The sequence below is a fragment of the Vipera berus genome (genome assembly GCF_964194415.1).
Source record: "Vipera berus genome assembly, chromosome: 2".
Taxonomy (NCBI): Eukaryota; Metazoa; Chordata; class Lepidosauria; order Squamata; family Viperidae; genus Vipera; species Vipera berus.
This window is the reverse complement of record NC_138203.1, coordinates 166,997,127-167,017,397: the sequence shown is the minus strand read 5'-3', so window position 1 is coordinate 167,017,397 and position 20,271 is coordinate 166,997,127. Positions and strand designations below refer to the sequence as shown.

Genomic DNA, 20,271 nt, shown 5'->3' with positions numbered 1-20,271 from the left:
TTGCCATCATTGCCAGGCAGCTGAAAGAAAGACATTTGAACTGAATCTGGAATGGTTTCCACCTTTCATGGCAGCCTAGAAATATTTTAGATAAATAAGATCAATCAACTTGGCTTCTGTAATTTTACTGGCAAGCCAGTATGTCTGCATCTTGCAAAAGCTAGCAATAATCAACCAGTGGAATGGCTTGCATTCAAAAGTTGTGGGTGCCCCAACACTGGAGGCTTTCAAGAAGAAACTGAGCAGCCATTTATCTGAAATGGTATAAGGTCTCCTGCTCAAACAGAGAATTGGACTAGATGACCTCCAAGGCCCCTTCCAACTCTGTTATTCTGTTCTGTTCTTTCTGCAGACTTAGGGAGACAGCGAATAAGCCAGCCTTCAAGCAATAAAATGTCAAAACACTGTTGCAGGTCTCAAGGTGGCAGTGTTCAACACAACCCCCAGGCATAGGTAGCATGGCTGGGATTATTCGGTAGCATGGCTGGGATTATTCGGTAGCATCTAGACGTGGGCTTCTAAATCAAAGTCATGTCAATAGTGTGAGTTTGTTGCCTGCTTCTCTTTTTATCCTATTCATTTGCAGCATAAGAAAAACATTTTAGAAAACCTCCAGGCCTTTTATTTATTTTTATCTCAATGCAGTATAGGAAGAAGATTTATGGAAGCCTCTTAGGACAAAACAACCATGAGCTCTCTGTTTGCTTACTTCTATCTTATTTGCTGTACTTAGTTTAGGTTCCTTGTACTTGCCTCTGTGTTTCAGCCTCCAGGTCCTAGCTATTTTTTTCTGTGAGATAATATCAGAAGGGATACTGTGCCAATCCCACTGAGCAGTCAGAGGTTTGTGGAGTTCTTGGTGATGTCTGAGCTTGGTTGATTGCTTGCTGATATGTCATTAACTGACTAGTGCTAGAAGAGAGTGGGTTTTGCCCTCTGTTTATATACAGTAGCCCACCCTGTCTGTTGGGTGAGGGTGTTGTCTTTTCCTTGGTAGTTCTTTGATTGGGCTGCTGTTGACTGTTTGTCTGCATTAGTAATTCCTTGATTAGGGTATTGTGTATTGCTTGATTGTTTGTCTGGTGTTGCTCCTAGTGTTAATCCTTGTTTTATCTGGATGCCAATAGCTGCTGAGGAGATATTCTGGGGTGTATCTTAGGATATCTAATTTAAATAACACATAATAAATAAAATATCTATTTAACCTTCCTAGTTCTTTTGCTCCCAATGATTACTCTGCTCTGTATGTTTGGACAGTATTATGATTCCCCATGTCTAAACCAGAAAGTTGTTGTAGGCAAAATGTTCCCTGATGTGAATTGGCACAGCTTTGTGATGAGCTAAAATGTCACCTAAAACAAGCTTAGGATCCGTTATTTTGATTGGTGTCACATGTCAATCATTGAAAAAGGATTGAAATCAAATTTGGAGGCTGGGTTTGTCAAATTTTCAAGATAGACCAGAATTGGCAGGGTAGAGATTCCAAAAATATTCGGCTATAATGTAACAGAATCTTGAAATCCTGTCAGGATTTCTCTGTCCCATCAAACAAAATCAGGGTGGGGTTGAGCTTCTTCTTCATGTCATCCTCTTTCTCTAGGCTGTTATCTTTTCTAAAACTTTGCCTGCCAGCTCATCCACTTTTTAATGGTTCGCTCATTCTTTCTCAATCCCAAGGCCAGATGTACATTCCTTCACAGGACCATGTATTCCATATACTAATAATGGTCCTTCCAAGGAGGAAAAATTCTTTTGTCTGCCACAGTAATCTTAAAAGTCAATGAAAATTTTATTTGTCAAGTCCCTTCCTACCCACTTCTCCTCTACAATCTCATTTCAATGCTGGTGACAGTTTTATCTTTGTGCCCTCAAGTGTCTTTTCTTGACTCTGAAAACACTTTTGTTAATTTTAGTATAAGAATGTACTGGACGTTTCTGTTGCTAAGCAGCAGACACATATACAAAATACTGGGCCTATTCTTAATATGCATGTGCACATATTTGCAATATACAGCTCTTTAAAACTTTGCCCTAGCTAATGCTTCACATTTTGTGTGCAGAGGGCACGTTGCTAACAGCATCTCAGTGGGGCTTTATTTTTATTGGACCTTCTGAATATTATTCTTTTATATTGCATAAAATAGAATATGCAAGGGGAGGACTCAGTTTGATAAAGACTATATAATACAAAAATGACAGAGTGAGCTTTTAGATTTGTGCCCTGGAGACTTTATCTAAGAAAGAAACATAGGACACCAGCGAGAGAAACTTCTATCAGTGATAAAGCTTGTCTCCTGGGGGGACTACATGATAACATTATCTGTGAGACATATTTTTTATTGGCAATCCTTTCATGTTCCCTACAGATTCTGTGCTTGTCTTTGACAATTCTTAGTTTATCTCCTCTTCCTCTTTTGTATTGTGTTTTTTTCTTGTAGCACAAAGCAGCTAGTAAAGAATGATGGTAGGTGTCAGCACCCCCAATCTGATACTTTCCAGTTTATGTTGGACTTCAGCTCCTGTTGTCTCCAGCCAGCACCATGCTGGCTATGCAATTCTTGGAGCTACAGCCAAACATCTGTCTGGGCAGCACTAGATTGGGAAAAACCAGCTAAAACAACAAACATGAAAGCAGGAAAATCATTTGCTTGACCTTCATTTAACATTTAGTAGCATTTTTTTTAGAAAGACCCTGGTCATACCTTGGGCTTCAATGTAGTCCTTACATTTTACTTTTTCTGACACACAAACACATTTCCACAATCAGTTTAAAAAGACATGAAACGGACTTCTCAATTCAGACGATCACATTTTAGATTGACCCCACTTCTCCATTCCTCCCTTTCTGCAAATTAGCAACCAACCAGAAAATCATCCATTAACAAGTGTGTCCCATTTTGTCATTAACAGTAAGTTAGCAGAATAAGAAAGAAGCATAGCAGAAAAGTAGTACAGTATATCTGCAGTATTATATCTTTAGGTTGTTGTTGTTGTTCCAAAGTTGTTATTTGTAGATTACTGGTTTGGAAATTAATATTAATTGAAAAGTTCCTACTTTGCTTGCGGACTTATTGAATGGGATGATCAAATGGGCTATTTGTAAGGTGCTTTTATTTCACTGTGTAACCTGAGGTATGATTGCCCAAATTATTCTAATAGATCTTTAGGCACAAAGTTTAGTAAACTGCTCTTTTTCAATAGTTCTCATTCATAAGGCGTGTTAGGCTTCCTTTGTACCTAGAGCTCATCTTTTTCACTAATTATAAAAAAAATATTGGTCATCTTGAACTGAATAGAAAGGTAAGAGATAAATTAAATGAATACATTAAATAAATAAAAAATGGGCACCAGCACACTAGAATTGAACTCCACTGCTGCTCCACTTTTCAGTCATGTCTGAAAAGAGATAATTGTCTGTGTAACAAAGTGAAAAATGATCAAAACTGTCCATTTGTACAGAAAAATATGGCTGACTTAACAAGTATGGTGCTCACTTTGATGTTCCAAAATGCTTTTTGTCTTCATCTAAGAAATGCAGACTTGAAGTACAGCCAGAATAATTTATCCAATTTCTTAAATCAAAGAGGGGATGGACCAACATTCTCAGTTTCCAGAAACAAGAAAAAGTTTTTATTATGATTAAATAGCTGCTTTTTATATTTGTCTTCTCCTAGGAACTGAAAGTTACTTTCTTTCCTTCCCCAATCAGATTCTGGTTAGAAATTCTAACTCTAACTGTAATCTCACACATCTCAAGGGCATGAAGTTGGAAAAGGCTGCTATAGCATTTATTTTTAAAAGTAATTGTCAGATGGATGACTATTAAATAACTGCAAGTGTATTGGATTTTTTAAAACTCCTAAAGCATAACATGCTGTATAAAATGGGGTTCTGCCAAATATAATTGGAGTATACTTATCATCTTTAATCTGCAAGAGTTTGTCTCAATGTAGGAACTGTGGTGGTGTAGTGGTTAGAATGTAGTATTGTGGGCTAACTCTGCCTACTGCTAGAAGTTCAATCCTGATGGGGCTCAAGGTTGACTCAGCTTTCCATCCTTCCAAGGTCGATAAAATGAGGACCCAGATTGTTGGGGGCAATATGCTGACTCTGTAAACCACTCAGAGATTGTTGTAAAGCATTGTGGAGTGGTATATAAGTCTAAGTGCTCTTGCTATTTTATTAATATAAATTGTCTTTTATAGTTCTAAATTATTACCACAATGTTTTCAGTTAAAAATACTTAAAGATTAATGTCCCTTGCTAATAACAGCACATGTGGAATCCTCATTTGAATGATCAGTAAGCAGGTACTTTGCTCTGTCTATAATTCTGTAACTTTAGCAAAGGCTAGTATTTGGTTAACCTTGCTGGCTTGCTCAGAAGCTAAGCAAAACTGCACTTGGTTTGTACTTGGAATGCAAGACCAGCAGGAAACCCCATGGTTGCAGCCTAGGTTTAGAAATTTTAAAAATATAGTAAGGGAAACCACCCCTGTACTATTGCCAAAAAAAACCCAAATTTATGTCTGGGTAGCTGTCAGATTTTAAGCTTGTCTTAAGGCATCTATACCTTACAAAACAAACTGTAAGCAACTAGTGGCAGCTTTAGCAGCATGGGGAGGGAGAAACTAGGGTACATGACTGGACATATTTTTAACCAACTCTAAGCTATGGAGAAATGTTGTTCAAACACTATAACTCTATAAAGATTCTCTTGTCCCTTTTTTAATATCCCTTTGGTTGTTGCAGAAAGAAACAGTAGATTTCAGTTAGATAAATTTCAAGATTTACTGTTTTAACAGTTGTTCACATATAAGCCATAAATATGAACAGAGCTTTTAATTTAAACATCTGGATTATGTGTCCATAAATGGCTACCTCAGATAACTCAAGGGTAGTGTAACCTGTTCAATTGCTTCTCCGTAGTGCAAAATTTACTGCAATGGGTACCTTCCCCTTCTCTTCCGTTCCTATTGTTATTCCTTTTCCCCCCAATATATTTATTACCCTTTTATCCACTCTGTCAATTTTGATGTTAAGATTTATAAAATTTGAAAAATCCACCTTCCTTCCTGCCTTCCTTCCATCCCCTCACTTTCCTTCCTCATTTTTACTTCAGGAAATCACCAAACGGGAAGCAGCGAGTAGGCAGTTAAGCTGTATTCAGCTGCCTGTCGACTCGTCAGTGGTATGTAAGATCTGGCATGAACACCACAAGCTTTGTCTGATAGTTTTCTTTCCCTCAATATCTCTCTCTCTCTCTCTCTCTGCCTGTCTCTCTGTCTCTGTGTTGTGAGCAGTCACATCATTGCCACTGTTCTCATTACGATAGATGTTTGGTTATGAATTTGTTCTCATTGTCAAGTTGACCTTGATTTTAAGTCTCTTCCTTCTTTGCTGGGAATTAAGAGCATTTCTCTCCAATGAGTGTAAATCTCTTTTAGACTCCTGCCTATCAAGATTCCTTTTTATAAATTTTATGGCCCCTGCTAGCATTTCTAAAAGAGGAAGATCTTGAACTTCCTACCATCTTAGAAGCCTACCAGTGTGCCCTAACCCTAACCCTTCAGCTCATAAATGGATAGAAACACTTGCCACTTGCTGTAACTTTCCATGTAATTCTTGGTTTTGATTGAGCCAAGATAATTGATTGTTGCTTACATTTACCTATTAATATACGCTCATTTTAATGAATATAGGTTTATGTTCCTAATTTTTGGAGACAGAGTATTATTGTTTCAGCTGTCTCAGTTGTATTACCAACAGGAAAGGAGTGTGAACTTAGGCCCAGGAGTTCATTCAGGTCAGTAAGAAATTTGCCCATATGCCCAACAAGAAAATATAATGCATATAGTTGCACATCATAATCTCCCTTATAGACATGCCTTACAAATGCTGGCTCCCTTTAAAAAGAGAGAGAGAGAAAGGGAGAGAGACAGAGACACTAGGAAAACGTACCAAAGACAGACGGGACCTAAAATCAAGCATGCTATGTGGATGTTCATATGTGAGAAGACTCTGTCCTAAAAATGGCCATTCTAGAATTGAGGCAGCTACTGACAGCATATATAATATATAACCAGAGACCTTGGGAAATTTTTTTATTGACTGGAGGTTAGAAAAAAGGGTACATAGGAGAGGTCAGAAAAAAAGAGGAATACTCCCTTCTTAAAGGATTTATAAAATGTTGGTAGAATATTGTTACAGCCTTTTAAAACTGAATAAAAAAGACAACATACTTGTGTATGTGTCAAATACTGACATCATGCAAATCTTCTACCCTGTCTTATATCTATGAAGTCAAGCACATCACAAATTCTGCCATTGCCGTGTTCTCTTATAAATCTGTCTTTCCCGATTTTCCTTCTGGTATTGGAAGTGGGGGCTTCTGTTTAGATCCTTTGTTTTGAGTACCCAGATTTCTCCCAATCTGGTGCTTTCCAGAGATATTGAAACTACACCATCCTCTGGCCAGCATGATGTACACTTCTGGTCAGTTCCTGGCGCATCTCATGCTTATCATAAACAAACTGTACCTTTGCTCACCTAATGCCTTTTTCATTCAGAAAGGCAAACTAGGAGTGAAAAAACAGGTAATTTCTTTGGGAACCTAGGTGGGTAAGGCTTGCCTGTGGTAAATTAGTGTGCTTAGCATTTTCAAGTTGCTGTTGGGTTCTACGGCAGGATGCTGTAAAAAAATGGGTTTGGTGCTAAAGGGAGGGAGGATAAAATACACTGGCACTTGTATTAAATACCACATCAGAGAAACTGTCACCAAATAACTAAAAAAACCTGTTTGGAATGCAGACAAAAAAAATGGGGAAAGCATATCGAATTCAATTTTTGCAAACTGCAATGTTATTGAAAGGCTTTTAATGCAGACTTCCTTCTTATTTTAAAATAAGGATGATTTTACTGACCAATATCGTTAATGCTTTTTTTTTAGTTTTTAACAAGCATTATCTTCAAACATCTGTGAAGATTTTTTTTTGTATGTGATGTAGACCCAGCATCATTTTACATGATTTGTAATATAATATACATATATTTAATTTGCATGTTTAACAAAACTGTAAAGAAACAAGTCTGCACAGGCATTTTTCTCATGTTCACACGATCTTTTTAAAGTCAGATTTGAATTGCAGGAAAAGTTGCTTGACAGGACACAGACATCCATCCATTCTCCAAGCTTAAAGCCAATCCATTACCCATTGGACTGTGTAGATTTTGAAGCATATGAACAGAGGTGACATTTCGGAAATATTTTTTATTTATTTTATTTTTATTTTACTATGAAATTTATTTACTGCCCATCTCATGTCAAATGACTTTAGGAGGCTTACAGCATAAATATTTAATTAATTTATCTCAAGTTAATCATTTATTATTGAGAAAATGAGCTCAAATGCACTGTCTCAATAAAGAGAAATGGGCAGCTATGTTACTACCATGTTATTAATTCTGAGGATCATTCTCAAGGGACCATTTCCATTATGACATTTAAGCAACACAAAATAAATAAAGACTATCCCTTACATTGGGCTAAATTATTTTGGTATAAGGGATCGGTTAATCATGAAAGATTGAAATGCTACACTTAAATTAACATGCATTAAGGCAACCACTAAGAGAAAATTACTTTATCTTTTTATATACTGTACTTCTTATAATACTTTATGAAGAAATATGGGTAAGACCTAACTAAATTACTAATAAATTAATTCATATAGTTGCAGATGGATTACTGCTTCTAGCCTTATTTTAGCATTAAAAGAAGCAGATGACTTCTAATATGTTTATTGGAAAAATATCCAAAGGAAGGGACATCAACTTAACTCTGAATCACAATAAAAATCTAGTCACAAGTTCATCTGAACTGTATCATGTATTCTTCAGAGGTTTGTTGTTGGTTTCATTTGCTTAGAATAGCTTTACTTAAACCTTCAAAAACAGGATTCTGTCCTGTTGGAAAGAGCCCAAGGATGTGCATGCTGGCTTCATTGCCTTGATCCTGACCTCTTAAGTGTTAGTAAGGAGGATTTGAGTAGAAATTGGTGGAATCCTGTTTGAATGAATACAATTCACTGGATGTCAAATCCAAGGAAAATCCAGATCAAGTAGGAGATTTTCTTCAAATTTTCACAATCAGTAGCCAGACCCAAATGGAGAAGAGCAGGGAGCATCATGCAGAACTCATGTTCTTTCCCTGTTTTATGTTTTCCAAGGGCTGAATAGGGATAGAAAGGTGCAGGGTTTCCTATTTATGAATTCCCTGTGCTTAAATGCAAGATAAGGTAAAGGTAAAGGTTCCCCCGCACATGCGTGCTAGTCGTTTCCGACTCTAGGGGCCGGTGCTCATCTCCGTTTCAAAGCCGAAGAGCCAGCGTTTGTCCGAGGATGTCTCCGTGGTCATGTGGCTGGCATGACTAGACGCCAAAGGCGCACGGAACGCTGTTACCTTCCCACCGTAGTGGTCCCTATTTTTCTACTTGCATTTTTACGTGCTTTCAAACTGCTAGGTTGGCAGAAGCTGGGACGAGTAACAGGTGCTCACTCTGTTACGCGGCACTCGGGATTTGAACCGCCAAACCCACTGAGCCACCGCGTCCCTTAAATGCAAGATACAGCTTTGAAAAGTCCATAGCTTGATTGGAAAGAAATGCCTTGCAGATATGTTTACACAGATGCACAAGCACACATTTAATTGGAAAAATAAACGTCAGTGCATTGATGATGTGACCTGGATGCTAATCAGGCAAACATTTCAATTAATTTTAAAAGTCTGCTATTGCACATTATCCTCCCAACCAAACCTGTTCCACTTTTCAAGTTTTTCTCAAGCATCAAGTGCCATCATGGTGAGCTAAACCTTTTTAGTACAGCAGCATGGATCTTGTCATATTTTGCTGGGTTAATTGCCTTTTTTCCTGATTTCATAAGGTTTTTTGCATATGTGTGTGTTATCACCTATTGATTTCCTCTGTTGACTGTCTCTATGAAGCTATCTTGGGTCATAATTGCCAGAAAAGCAGCCTTCAGTCCTTCTGGACTATTTATTCCTGGTTCATACAATAGATTATTAAGTTACATTAAGCCATTATCGCTTAATTGTGGTTTCCTTAAACCACAGTTAACTGAGTTCAAATGTCATAGATAGTCATTAACCATGGCTTATAAATTACAGTGCTTATACACAAAACATGTTAAACCAAAATCAAAGCACATGTGACTTAGTGCTAAGTCTTATTATCATTTGATTGGTCCAGAGATGGGCTCCAAAATGGTAATAAAGTTTGATTTGAAAATGAGGTCAAGAAAGAAAATGAAGTGGACAAATAAAGACAATTACCGTTGAATGTTAAAGAAATTATAGGGTAACTCTCTAATAAAAAAGGCCTTATGAACTTCATTATAATTTGATAAAAAAGCCTTGTCAGTATGGCAAATGCCCATTATTTACAGGCTCTTGATTCTGATTTCACTGTCAGAAGCCAAACATTACTTTTGAGAGACAGCCCTTCAATTCATCCTAATGACTGTTGAATTAAATCAAGGATAGGCCCAGAATGTCTGTCCCCCAAATCATATTACTAAAATAGATGTCCATTTCATCTCAACTAGATCTCTAATTAACCAATTTTGAGAGGTAAAAGTTAGGCTGTTGTATGAAACTGCAGTGGTTCTGTGGATGGGTAGGTAGGTAGGTAGGTAGGTAGGTAGGTAGGTAGGTAGGTAGATAGATAGATAGATAGATAGATAGATAGATAGATAGATAGATAGAGTTGATCCCTGCCTTGTTCCTTTCAACTATTCAAATTAATGGGTCTGTACTTTATAGGAATCGATCTGAAAAGTATATACAGCAAATTCTGAATCAAGGCTGCATGCAATTGATTAAAATTTCTGCCTTCTATTTACCACCTCCATCACCTTCATTTAGTCAATATAAACAACCAAGACATACTTTCAGATGTCTGATTAAATCTATTGTGATTGGGCTAAAATATTTATTAGAGTAGAAAGAGTTATAAGTGCTTGGAAATTAAGATGATTCCTTTGAAGACCTTGAGGGGAAAATGTTAGAAGGCTGAGCGTTAACAATGCTTCCAGGCCAAGTTTCTAGCAGAATGAGGTTAAAACAATTATTTTTGCTTCTCTCAAGGCCCTTAGCTGCTTTAGCTGCCCTTTTCAAAAATGTATTGTTTACTACAACTGGACTACAGATGTGGAATTAAATATTTGCATGCCTCATGTTGTGGAAAGTTGTGTCCTAATGTGGCAACAGTTTCTGTGGAGCAGTGAACCTTGTGTGTAGGGGGGAGGAAGAGTCCTCTTATTCAGACAGGGAATGGCCAGGTAACTTATCCTATTTTTCCTGCTGGCTAAGGAGTTTTGTTTCTCTCTAGGGGGATGCTACTAAGTCCGATTCTGAGGGGGAACTTTTTCCCCATACTTTGGAAGAAGTGTGTGGACTTAAGAAAAATTTTTCAAATCCAGCTTGTAAGTAACAAAGTGATTATTGCTGTTTTTCCTGCTAAGAAATGTTTTCCATTTGTTATACGTATACTTATTTTCTTGGTTATTAAGTATAAAAAAGCAGAAAAAGAGGAAATGCATTACCTTTCTTTAGTAATACCTTTGATTATTGATTTATATTCTGGTATCAACTCATAGCAGTCACATAAATAGTTTTTCTCAGGACTATCTGTCTCCAACCTGGTCCTTCAAGTCTTCCAGAGATGCACCCATAACCATCGTATCTGAGTCCATCCATCTTGTTCTGATGAGAAGCAAAACATTTTCTTCTTCCTCAAGGAAAAAAACACTCGAGTTGCCTTTTGAAGGAAAAAAAGCACCTTTCAGGCAACTATGACCTAGAAGACTGAGAATCTCCACAGAAGTCTTTGTATAATATATCTGAATTAGTTTCCTTAGTAGTATCTAGATGGACTGCAAAAATCTGATTGATCATTAGATGGCAGCAAGGGGTTCAGATGCCTCTATATTTGTTACGATCTAGTGGCAAAATCTACCAGATTTTTAGTAGTGCACATACAGTAGCTGTAGCAACAATAGTGTGTGTGTTTTTGTGTGTGTGTGTGTGTGTGTGTTTATAGCTTCAGTCAATATGATGTATTGTAAGAGATACCTTGAGAAAGATTCTCTTCACTTGAGAGAGGAGCATGGGATAATGTTGTAGATAATTTGGAATATGATGCGTGGCTCATCATAAAGCTCATATTTGGGACAAATATCTCTCCATGGCAAAGAGTGAAAAGATTGCTCTGAGTGTACCTTAAGAATGAGAAATCTATGACCATCGTAGGTTAAAACCTGTTAAATCCTGACTTCTGTGATAGAAAAACAGTAGTGCTTGCAGTTCAGAAACAACAAGAAGACCGTTTCTAGCACACCTCTGCTAGATGTGATTGCCGTCTATCTTGCATACTACAGAGAAGAAGCTGGTAGTATCTTAAATCAAGAGTAGGAAAACAGAGGAGTGCTATTGGCAATTCAAGGTACTGGTAATGGTGTTCAAGGCCCTACATGGCATGGGTCCGGAGTACCTCAGGGATCACCTGCTGCCGGCATCAACTTCCTTCCGCCCTGTGCGTTCCCACAGAGAGGGCCTCCTCAGGGTGCCACTGGTCAGAGAATGTCATCTGGTGGCCCCCAGGGGGAGGGCCTTCTCTGTGGGCACCCCGGATTTATGGAATCGGTTGCCGGTCGAGCTCCGGATGGCGCCCGACCTTCGCTCCTTCCGACCCGATCTGAAGACTCACTTATTCGAACAAGCCGGCCTGGCCTGATGGGGGATGGGTTGGGATTTTATTGTTGTTTTTAATATATCTATTTATTGTTTTAGTTTGGGCATTGTGTTTAATTCTTTTTTAACTTTTGTACCTTTGTATTTTTATATGTTTGCCCTGTTCACCGCCCTGAGTCCCTCAGGAGAAGGGTGGTATACAAATAAAAAAACAAACAAATTCATGAGCATACAGTAAAGGGACTAGAGAACCTGGAAAATGAAGATTTGAGAGTCTTGTATTAGAAGATTGAGAGACATAAGAAAGAGGAATGATCAAGACACATATGAAAACTGTCCTGATCACATCAAATCGTATGTCTCTGACAATATAGGGCATGATACGAATGTTTTGGTTTTTTCTTTTTTCAGTGATGGCTCTTTGTGACCGCCCAGAGCTAAAGAAGAGCTTGACGCCTCCACTTATCATTCACACAGCAGCTACACCCATGTCCATGCCAAAAAGTGCCATCTATGGAGAAGTGGCTCAGGACTATGGTTCCCGAAGAGCTAGTGGCATCTCCATGGAGCCTAATACATTTGATCTCAAATCCCCGGTATGTGGCTCACCTTCTCCCTTGTATCCTTTGCTCCTTGCCTTTGCTCCCCGTTTGCCAGCATATTTTAAAATTAATTTATTCCACCGGTTGGATGTCTTTTTGGCACTGTTACTTGAGTTCTTGCTTCTAGCATTCTGTTGATATCCCTTGTGTTCTCACTTGCATCACTTCAGGTCAGTGCCCGGAGTTCTCCACATAGCCCATGGAATGCAGGAAGTAGTTGGAACAGCCGCAGGTCGAGCTGGAACAGCATCGGGCGGGCACCTAGCTTGAAACGCCGTACGAACCAGAGCAGTGAGCATAAATCCCTTTTGTCAGGGAATGGGAAGCAGAGTTCGGAGGAAGGGGAAAGCTCAGATGAAGAGCAATGCAGCAGGACTGGGAGCATCAACAGCTCTATACCTCACCGCATGGAGTCACTAGAGACCAAAGGCTCCTTTGATTTCCAAGATACCCTGCAGGTGCCTTCTCTTTACCGGACCAGCAGCATCCACAGTAGCCAAAGCTCTGCAGCAGACTACAATGGCAAAGCCACCTCAAGAGTCTTGATTCAGCAGCTTCATTTGGATGATCCGTTCCCAGAATGTGATGATTTGGATGATGAAGGCAATTTAGTAAGTGAGAGCTAGCTTACTTGGCACCTTTTTGCTTGTGTTTTGATTGTTTGCCATAGAAGAGAATGAAATGTTTTGATCCTTGTTAATTTACAGTAGCATAACATATCGTGCCAATATATTCTTATCTATTGGGCACTGACATACCCATTCGTTAATAAATAACTGAAGCCTGTAAGCTAGAGAAATCAGAGTCTTCGTAACTTTAACATGTCCATAAGAGATTGTGTCATGCCATCATATCATATCACAATATATCACAGTATATCATAATATATCATATTGGCAGGGCTGGCACAAATCTTTAAACTTAAGTAGTCATTTGGCCAAAAATATCTAGAAGTTCTATATGATTCCAACTTCCTATCTTTTTATTCTTTAGTCTAGCTCTCATCACATAATCTTCATACTGTATGTCATCTTGAATCCATATAACTTTGTCAGTTTGCCTTTTCTGCTTTTATTGGAAAGTAAGGAGAAAGGCACATTGACCAATGCATTGCACGGGCACAATCACTTTCTGTCTTACTCCAGCTGGGAGATTGAAAGAGAAGATAAACCTGGTCAGGATATATATTTTTTTATAACCAGAGCTAGCCCTGGTTACAGTTTGGCCTGAACAAAGGGCAAGTTAATCCCACCTAAGGAAAACAACCTATATTGGTTGTTGAATGAATTCATCACAAGACAACATCTTTTACAACAGCTAAAGGTTAAGGCCAGCTTAAGGCCGCAGATTGGAGCTGAGTTAGCTGTATCACTCTGCTTAACAGTAGAGCTGTGCAACAGAAATCTCGACTGGGGGTGGGGAGAAGTATAGAGAGAATGCCCAGCCTTTTCTTTTTTTATTGAAAAGTTTTAACATACAGTTTATCTTTAACAGTCCCCCCTCCCCCTCCCCTCTCCCTCCCTCCCTACCCCTCCCCCCCTCCCCCCCCCGACTTCCCAGAGCTAAATACAAGGTATAGAAAAAAAAAACAATCATAAACAACCATATACTAACAACCATAAACTCTAAAATCCATCACTCTCTAGCTTATACAGGATAATACAAACCTTAATGATATTAAATATATATAGAAAAGAAAAAAGAAAAAAAAAGGAAATAAAGAAAGAAAAAGCGAAGGAAGACTTATTCAAATGCTAAATGAAACTTCCTAACCCTATATTTGTTCTGGATGTACTCAACCCATTTTCTCCATTCCATAATATAACGTTCTTGCGAGTGATCTTTCAAGTAAGCCGAAATCTTTGCCATCTCTGCCAGGTCGGAAACCTTTAAAGTCCATTCTTCTATAGTCGGCAATTCCTCTTTCTTCCAATACTGACCTATTAAAAGTCTTGCTGCCGTGATTAAATTCAACATCAGCTTAGTGTCCACAACCGTAGCATCTGTAATTATTCCCAACAAGAAGAGTTGCGGACAAAACTTTATCCTTTGCTTGAAAATCTTCTGCATATTCCACCAAATTTTTATCCAGAAGGCCTTAACCTTTTTACAGGTCCACCATACATGAAAATATGTTGCATCTTCATCACCACACCTCCAACATTTTGGTTGATAATTCGGATACATGCTTGCAAGCTTTTTAGGATCTAAATGCCATCTATAAAACATTTTATAAAAGTTCTCTCTTAGATTTTGAGCTTGTGTAAATTTTACATTCCTCACCCAAATCTTTTCCCACGTGTCCATTGTAATAACTTCTTGAATATTTTGGGCCCATTTTATCATACAATCCTTAACAAGTTCTGTTTCTGAGTCAATCTCTATCAATGCAAGATATATCCGTTTAATATGTGCTGGACCCTGATTTCTGATTTGCTTTATCAGATTTTCATCAGTCATTGTAAAACCATTTTTCTGATCTTCTTTCCACCTGGCCCGTAGCTGAGTATATTGAAACCAATTCTGAACAATCTTCTCATCTCGCAAGAGACTATATGGTTTCAAACACCAGACATTTCTTTCCAAGTTTAGAATCTCCTTGTACGTAGTCACATCATGTTTGAAACCAGCATGTATATTTTCTATTGCGTGTTTTGGAATTGCCCACAATGGTATCTTGCAGTCTAGCTTATGTCTGTACTTCTTCCAAACTCTCAGCAATGCCTGTCTTAAAATATGCACTCTAAACACATTATCTACCTTCTTATCATACAACAAATATGCATGCCAACCAAACAACAGGTCGTGGCCCTCAAGATTTAATAATCTCTCTTGTGTCAAATTAATCCAATCACTTATACCTACTAACGCAGCAGCTTCATAATATAATTTAAGATTAGGCATTTTAAGACCACCTCTTTCACGAGTATCCTGCATGATCTTAAGTTTGACTCGTGGCCTTTTCCCTGCCCAAACAAATTTATTGATACCTCTCTGCCATTCCTCCAAGTTAGAATCTTTCTTAAGAATCGGTATCATTTGAAATAAAAACAAGAATTTAGGCAGGACGTTCATTTTTACTGCTGCGATTCGCCCCAACAAAGACAATTGAGATTTTTCCCAACTCTCCATCTCTTTTTGGATTTTTCCCCATAATTTTTCATAATTATTTTTATATAATTTTGTATTAGAGGGCGACAAAAGCACCCCCAAATATTTGACCCTTTTGACAATCTCAAATCCAGTTAACCCTTCTAAAAGGGCCTTTTGCGATGTTGTCATGTTTTTGGCCAAAATTTTAGTTTTTTGCACATTAACTTTAAATCCAGAAACCTTCCCATATTGCATTATTATCTCCATCAGGTCCACAACAGAGCTCTCCGGCTGGGTCACTGTAACAACCAGATCATCTGCAAACGCTCTCAATCTATAATCCTGATCTCTAATCCGTATACCCTTAATTCTTTCCGAATTTCGTATTTTTACCAATAATATCTCCAATGTTAACACAAATAACAAAGGCGATAGCGGGCACCCTTGCCTTGTACCCTTCTCAATACTACATACTTCTGACAAACTATTGTTAACTATTATTTGAGCTGTTTGTTTTTGATATAATGCCCTAATTGGTTGCAAAAATTTATCCCCAAAATTCATTTTATCTAAAACTTTCATCAAAAATTGCCAATTCAATTGATCAAAAGCTTTTTCAGCATCTAAAAAAATTAGCGCCGCAGGGATCTGGTTGTTCCTTTCCAAAAATTCCAACACATCAACTATATGCCTCACGTTATTTTTCATTTGCCTACCACTAATAAACCCAGTTTGATCCCCATGAATCACCCGTTGCAGAACCCTCATCAATCTATTAGCCAGCACCTTAGCAAATATCTTGTAGTCTGTATTTAATAGTGATATCGGTCTATAGTTTTTTACTGGAGTAGCATCTTGGTCTTCCTTCGGAATCAGAGAGATAAAAGCAGTTCTCCAAGATGGAGGCACCTTTCCCCCTCTCTGGATTGTCTGGAACAATTCCTTTAACGGTTTAACCATCTCTAATTGTAAATTTTTGTAGTAGGCCGCAGTCAAACCATCTGTACCTGGCGCTTTGTCGACCTTCAACTCCTTAATTGCTGTAAATATTTCTTCTTCTGTAATCAATTGATTAATCTCCTCTTTTTGTACTTGCGTAAGAACCGGGACGCTAGCATTCTCCAAATACTCATCAATATCTTTTTCATTAATCTTCTCCTTAGCATATAATTTAGAATAAAAATCCACAAAGGCTTCCTTAATAAAATCCTGTTGAAACACTACCTTCCCCTTATGTTCAATTTTGTCTATGTTAGAAGCCCTCTGCTTTTTCCTTAGTCTGTAAGCTAGCCATCTACCTGGCTTATTAGCATTGCAAAAAGTATTATGCCTGGCAAACCTCAAGTTGGTTGCCACTTGATCAGCCATTAATTTATCAAATTGTCCTCTTAATAGCTTGATAGCCTCCTTAGTCTTCACATCCAATGGATTCAAAATCAAGGCCTTCTCTTTTTCCTTAATTTCATTCTCCAATTCTTTCCTTCTAGCTTCCAAAGTACGTCTGTATTTATTATTCATATATATCAGCACCCCTCTCATATATGCCTTGCTAGCATCCCAAACCATGTCCATAGAAGTATCCTTATTCATATTAATTTCAAAAAAATCCTTCATCCGTTGTTTACATTCTTCCACATTTTTCTGATTTCTAAACAAGTTCTCATTTATGCGCCACAAGCGCCTATCTCTATTGTCCTTATTGATCTCTAACCATACTGGACTATGGTCAGAAATAGCTCTTGCACAGATCTTTACCTTCTTAATCCTAGAAAAAAAGTCGTTAGTCAGCAAAATGAAGTCAATCCTAGAAAAAGATTGATGTCTATCAGAAAAAAAAGTATAATCCTTTTCATGCAGGTGTGTGTCACGCCAAATGTCTCGCAATTCCAAATCATCCTTCATTTCAAAAAAAGACTTAGGCAGTCTGGCATGGCACGGAATACGCTTAAAAAAACCAGCCTTATCCATCTGTACGTCCAAAACGCCATTCCAATCCCCCATAAAAATAAACGATTTGTAATCCAACTGAGTAAGCTTTGTATGAAGTGAGCTAAAAAAGTCAGCCTGTTGTTGTTGTTGATTAGGAGCATACAGTCCAACTAAAAGCATTTTTTTACCTTCTAACAACAAATCTATCATTACGTATCTTCCATGCTTATCTGCTTCAATTAAATCCGCTGTTATAGCACTTTTAACATAAACAACCACTCCGTTTTTCTTATTCATTGCAGAGGCAACGAATTGCGTACCCAATCTTGAATTCAGTAAAAACTTTTGGTCCATAGCCCTAATATGCGTTTCTTGCAAACATATAACATCAGTCTTAAATTGTTTTAAATATTGAAAAACTTTCTTCCTCTTCTGAGGCGAATTTAATCCATTAACATTCCAAGTTAAAAATTTAGTCGCCATCCTTGTCGCCCCGAAGATTCTGGAGCACCTCTCCAATGGCCCTGTCGCCTTTGGGCCGCGCTCCTCCCACTGCCTCGCTGTAAATGCGCTTTGAAAGTTCCATAAACTTCTGCTGGTCTTGTTCTTTTATTTGTTTTGCTCTTTTTAAAGCAGCACGCGTCACCCTTAGCTCTCCAGCATCAGCCAACAAAGTTGTAATTTGATCCCTTCCAGCACCATCCTCCTCTGTCTGGCCATCTTCAGCCTCATGAGGTTTTTCTTCACCAAATCCCTTTGCCGCTTCCAGAAGTGATAGTGGGGTTGCTTTTAAAACATTATTGTAGAAATCACGCGCCTGTGCCACAGTAACCAGGCGGTATCTTTTACCTTCATACATCGCCACCAGCCCAACTGGAATCTCCCATCTGAACCTTATATCACGTTGCTTAAGTTCCTGCACAAGAAATGCAAAGTCCTTTCTTCTCCTTAAAATCTTTGGAGGAATTTCCTTTAAGACCAAAACTTCTTGGTCAGCAACCACTACTTTAGTATCGTAGGCAGCTTGAATAACTTCATCTCTGATTTCTCTCTTTGTAAAATAAACCACCACATCTCTAGGTAACTTCCTCTGTCTGGCAATCCATGAGTTAACACGAAAAACTTTATCCATACATCCCTTTATTTCAGATGCTGGCTGACCCAATACTGCTTCCAGGGCTTCAGAAATCAGCTGCTTTAAATCTTCTTTAATATTTTCTTTTAAGCCTCTGATTCTAACAGCATACTGCATCTGGTGAAACTGAACAAGGCTTAACTCTCTGTCCATTTTGTCTCTTAAGTCTTCATTCTCCAATACCTTTACTTCTAGTACAGCATTTTTTGGAGTCAAATCTTCCACTTTTTCTTCCAAACCTTGCACACATTCAGCCACACTTTCCACTGTAGACAAAATGTCTACCCTCATCGCACTAAATTTCTCTTCCATCCTCTCTTCTATTCTCTCCTCCATTTTTGCCAATTTATCACCCAATGTTTCTAAAATTACCTGGGCATGTTTTTCAAGGGCATCTTGTAAATCCTTCGATGTCAATGCAGCAGGAGGAAGCAAGGCTTGCAACGATGTCTGTTGCACCGGAGAAGTTCCAGCACTCCGAAGGGTTTTTGAGGGAGGTTTAGCCGCCATCTTTTACTTTCACTTGTGACGCACTTTCACTTTAAGTTTAAAAAGTCCATTAAGCTCGAGAGTAAAAATAAAGATCCTCTTCACCTTTTCCTCTTGTACCGCTCTGCCTGCTCCTTTTATTCCAGGGTCTTTCCTTCTGGCAGGGGTGGTCGCAAACGCCTGGCTCTGCTCCAAGAAATCCGGAGCAGAGACGCTGACCAGCTGGGAGCAACCCAGGCTACGGGGGAGTTCGATCCTTCAGCCGCCCAAGCTTTAAACTCAGGCGGCCCCGGAGAACTCGACCCCTACCTGGGGCCTCACCCCCTCCTCTTCTCCCGAGGAGGGGGCTTCAAATTCACCCGAACAGCTGATCGGCGCTGTTTCGGGTGAAATCTACACAGCTGAGCCGCGGGCAGCCCGAAAAGGCTGTCTCCGGCGCTCCGCCGCCACCGGAAGTCCAGAATGCCCAGCCTTTTCCTCCCGATCTTCCTTTTCATGTCAGAACAGGGTTTTAATGGGTTTCTTATATTGTTATTGTTTTTTATCTGGGCACTTGTTTAATTTTCTTTTAATTTTTGTATTGCTATTTATATATGCCCTGTTCACCGCCCTGAGTCCTTCGGGAGAAGGGCGGTATACAAATTTAATAAAATGAAAAATGAAATGAAATGAGGAAGGAGGAGAGCAAACTCAAGCTCCATTAGCCCAAGAATCTGTGCTTTGTTTGCTAGAAGATGTGTGAGGCACCAGGAGTAATTTGATTGCCTTCAGCAATTATGCACACAAAAGAAATAGGGAAAATAGCCTTTTTTAAAAAGTCAGGGCTATATGATCTCCTTAATTTCAAGCAGGTGATTTCTTCTGGCATTAACTGTTATTAAGATTCCTAAGTAAAGGGCAAAAATTGGCCTCTTTGTCTCATAGGGCCATAGGAATTTTTGTATTAACTTCAATATAAAAAGGTAATACTCTTGTTAGCGATGTTTTTTTCTGGGCCAGTAAGAAGCCATTTCCCAAGAAGGAAATGCTAGTTAACATCAGTAGGCATGGTCCTAAAAACAAGAGAAAAAGTCACTTGCAATTTGAAGCAGATAAAGATAAAGCTACATTAGCTTTTACTTGACAGCAAAACACTGCCATTTGCAGTGGGATCTTTAAATTCCAGCGCTGCTCAAGACAACAGAAAAACCATCAGAGATGGTTATAAGAAAGCAAATTGCAAGACAGAAACCTGAAACTTCAACTTGATCAAGG

General features: G+C 38.6%; 1 protein-coding gene across 1 annotated transcript in view; it reads left to right on the top strand.

The window, feature by feature from the left end:
- Window positions 1–20,271, top strand: part of CACNA1G (calcium voltage-gated channel subunit alpha1 G) — a gene marked incomplete at its 5' end in the record, with an annotated part of 457,316 nt that overhangs the window by 313,513 nt on the left and 123,532 nt on the right. The window contains 4 exons of the mRNA XM_081320681.1: window positions 5,122–5,190; window positions 10,409–10,502; window positions 12,181–12,365; window positions 12,542–12,982. Of these exons, the coding sequence (XP_081176807.1) occupies window positions 5,122–5,190; window positions 10,409–10,502; window positions 12,181–12,365; window positions 12,542–12,982 (789 nt within the window). The remainder of the gene's footprint in view (window positions 1–5,121; window positions 5,191–10,408; window positions 10,503–12,180; window positions 12,366–12,541; window positions 12,983–20,271) is intronic.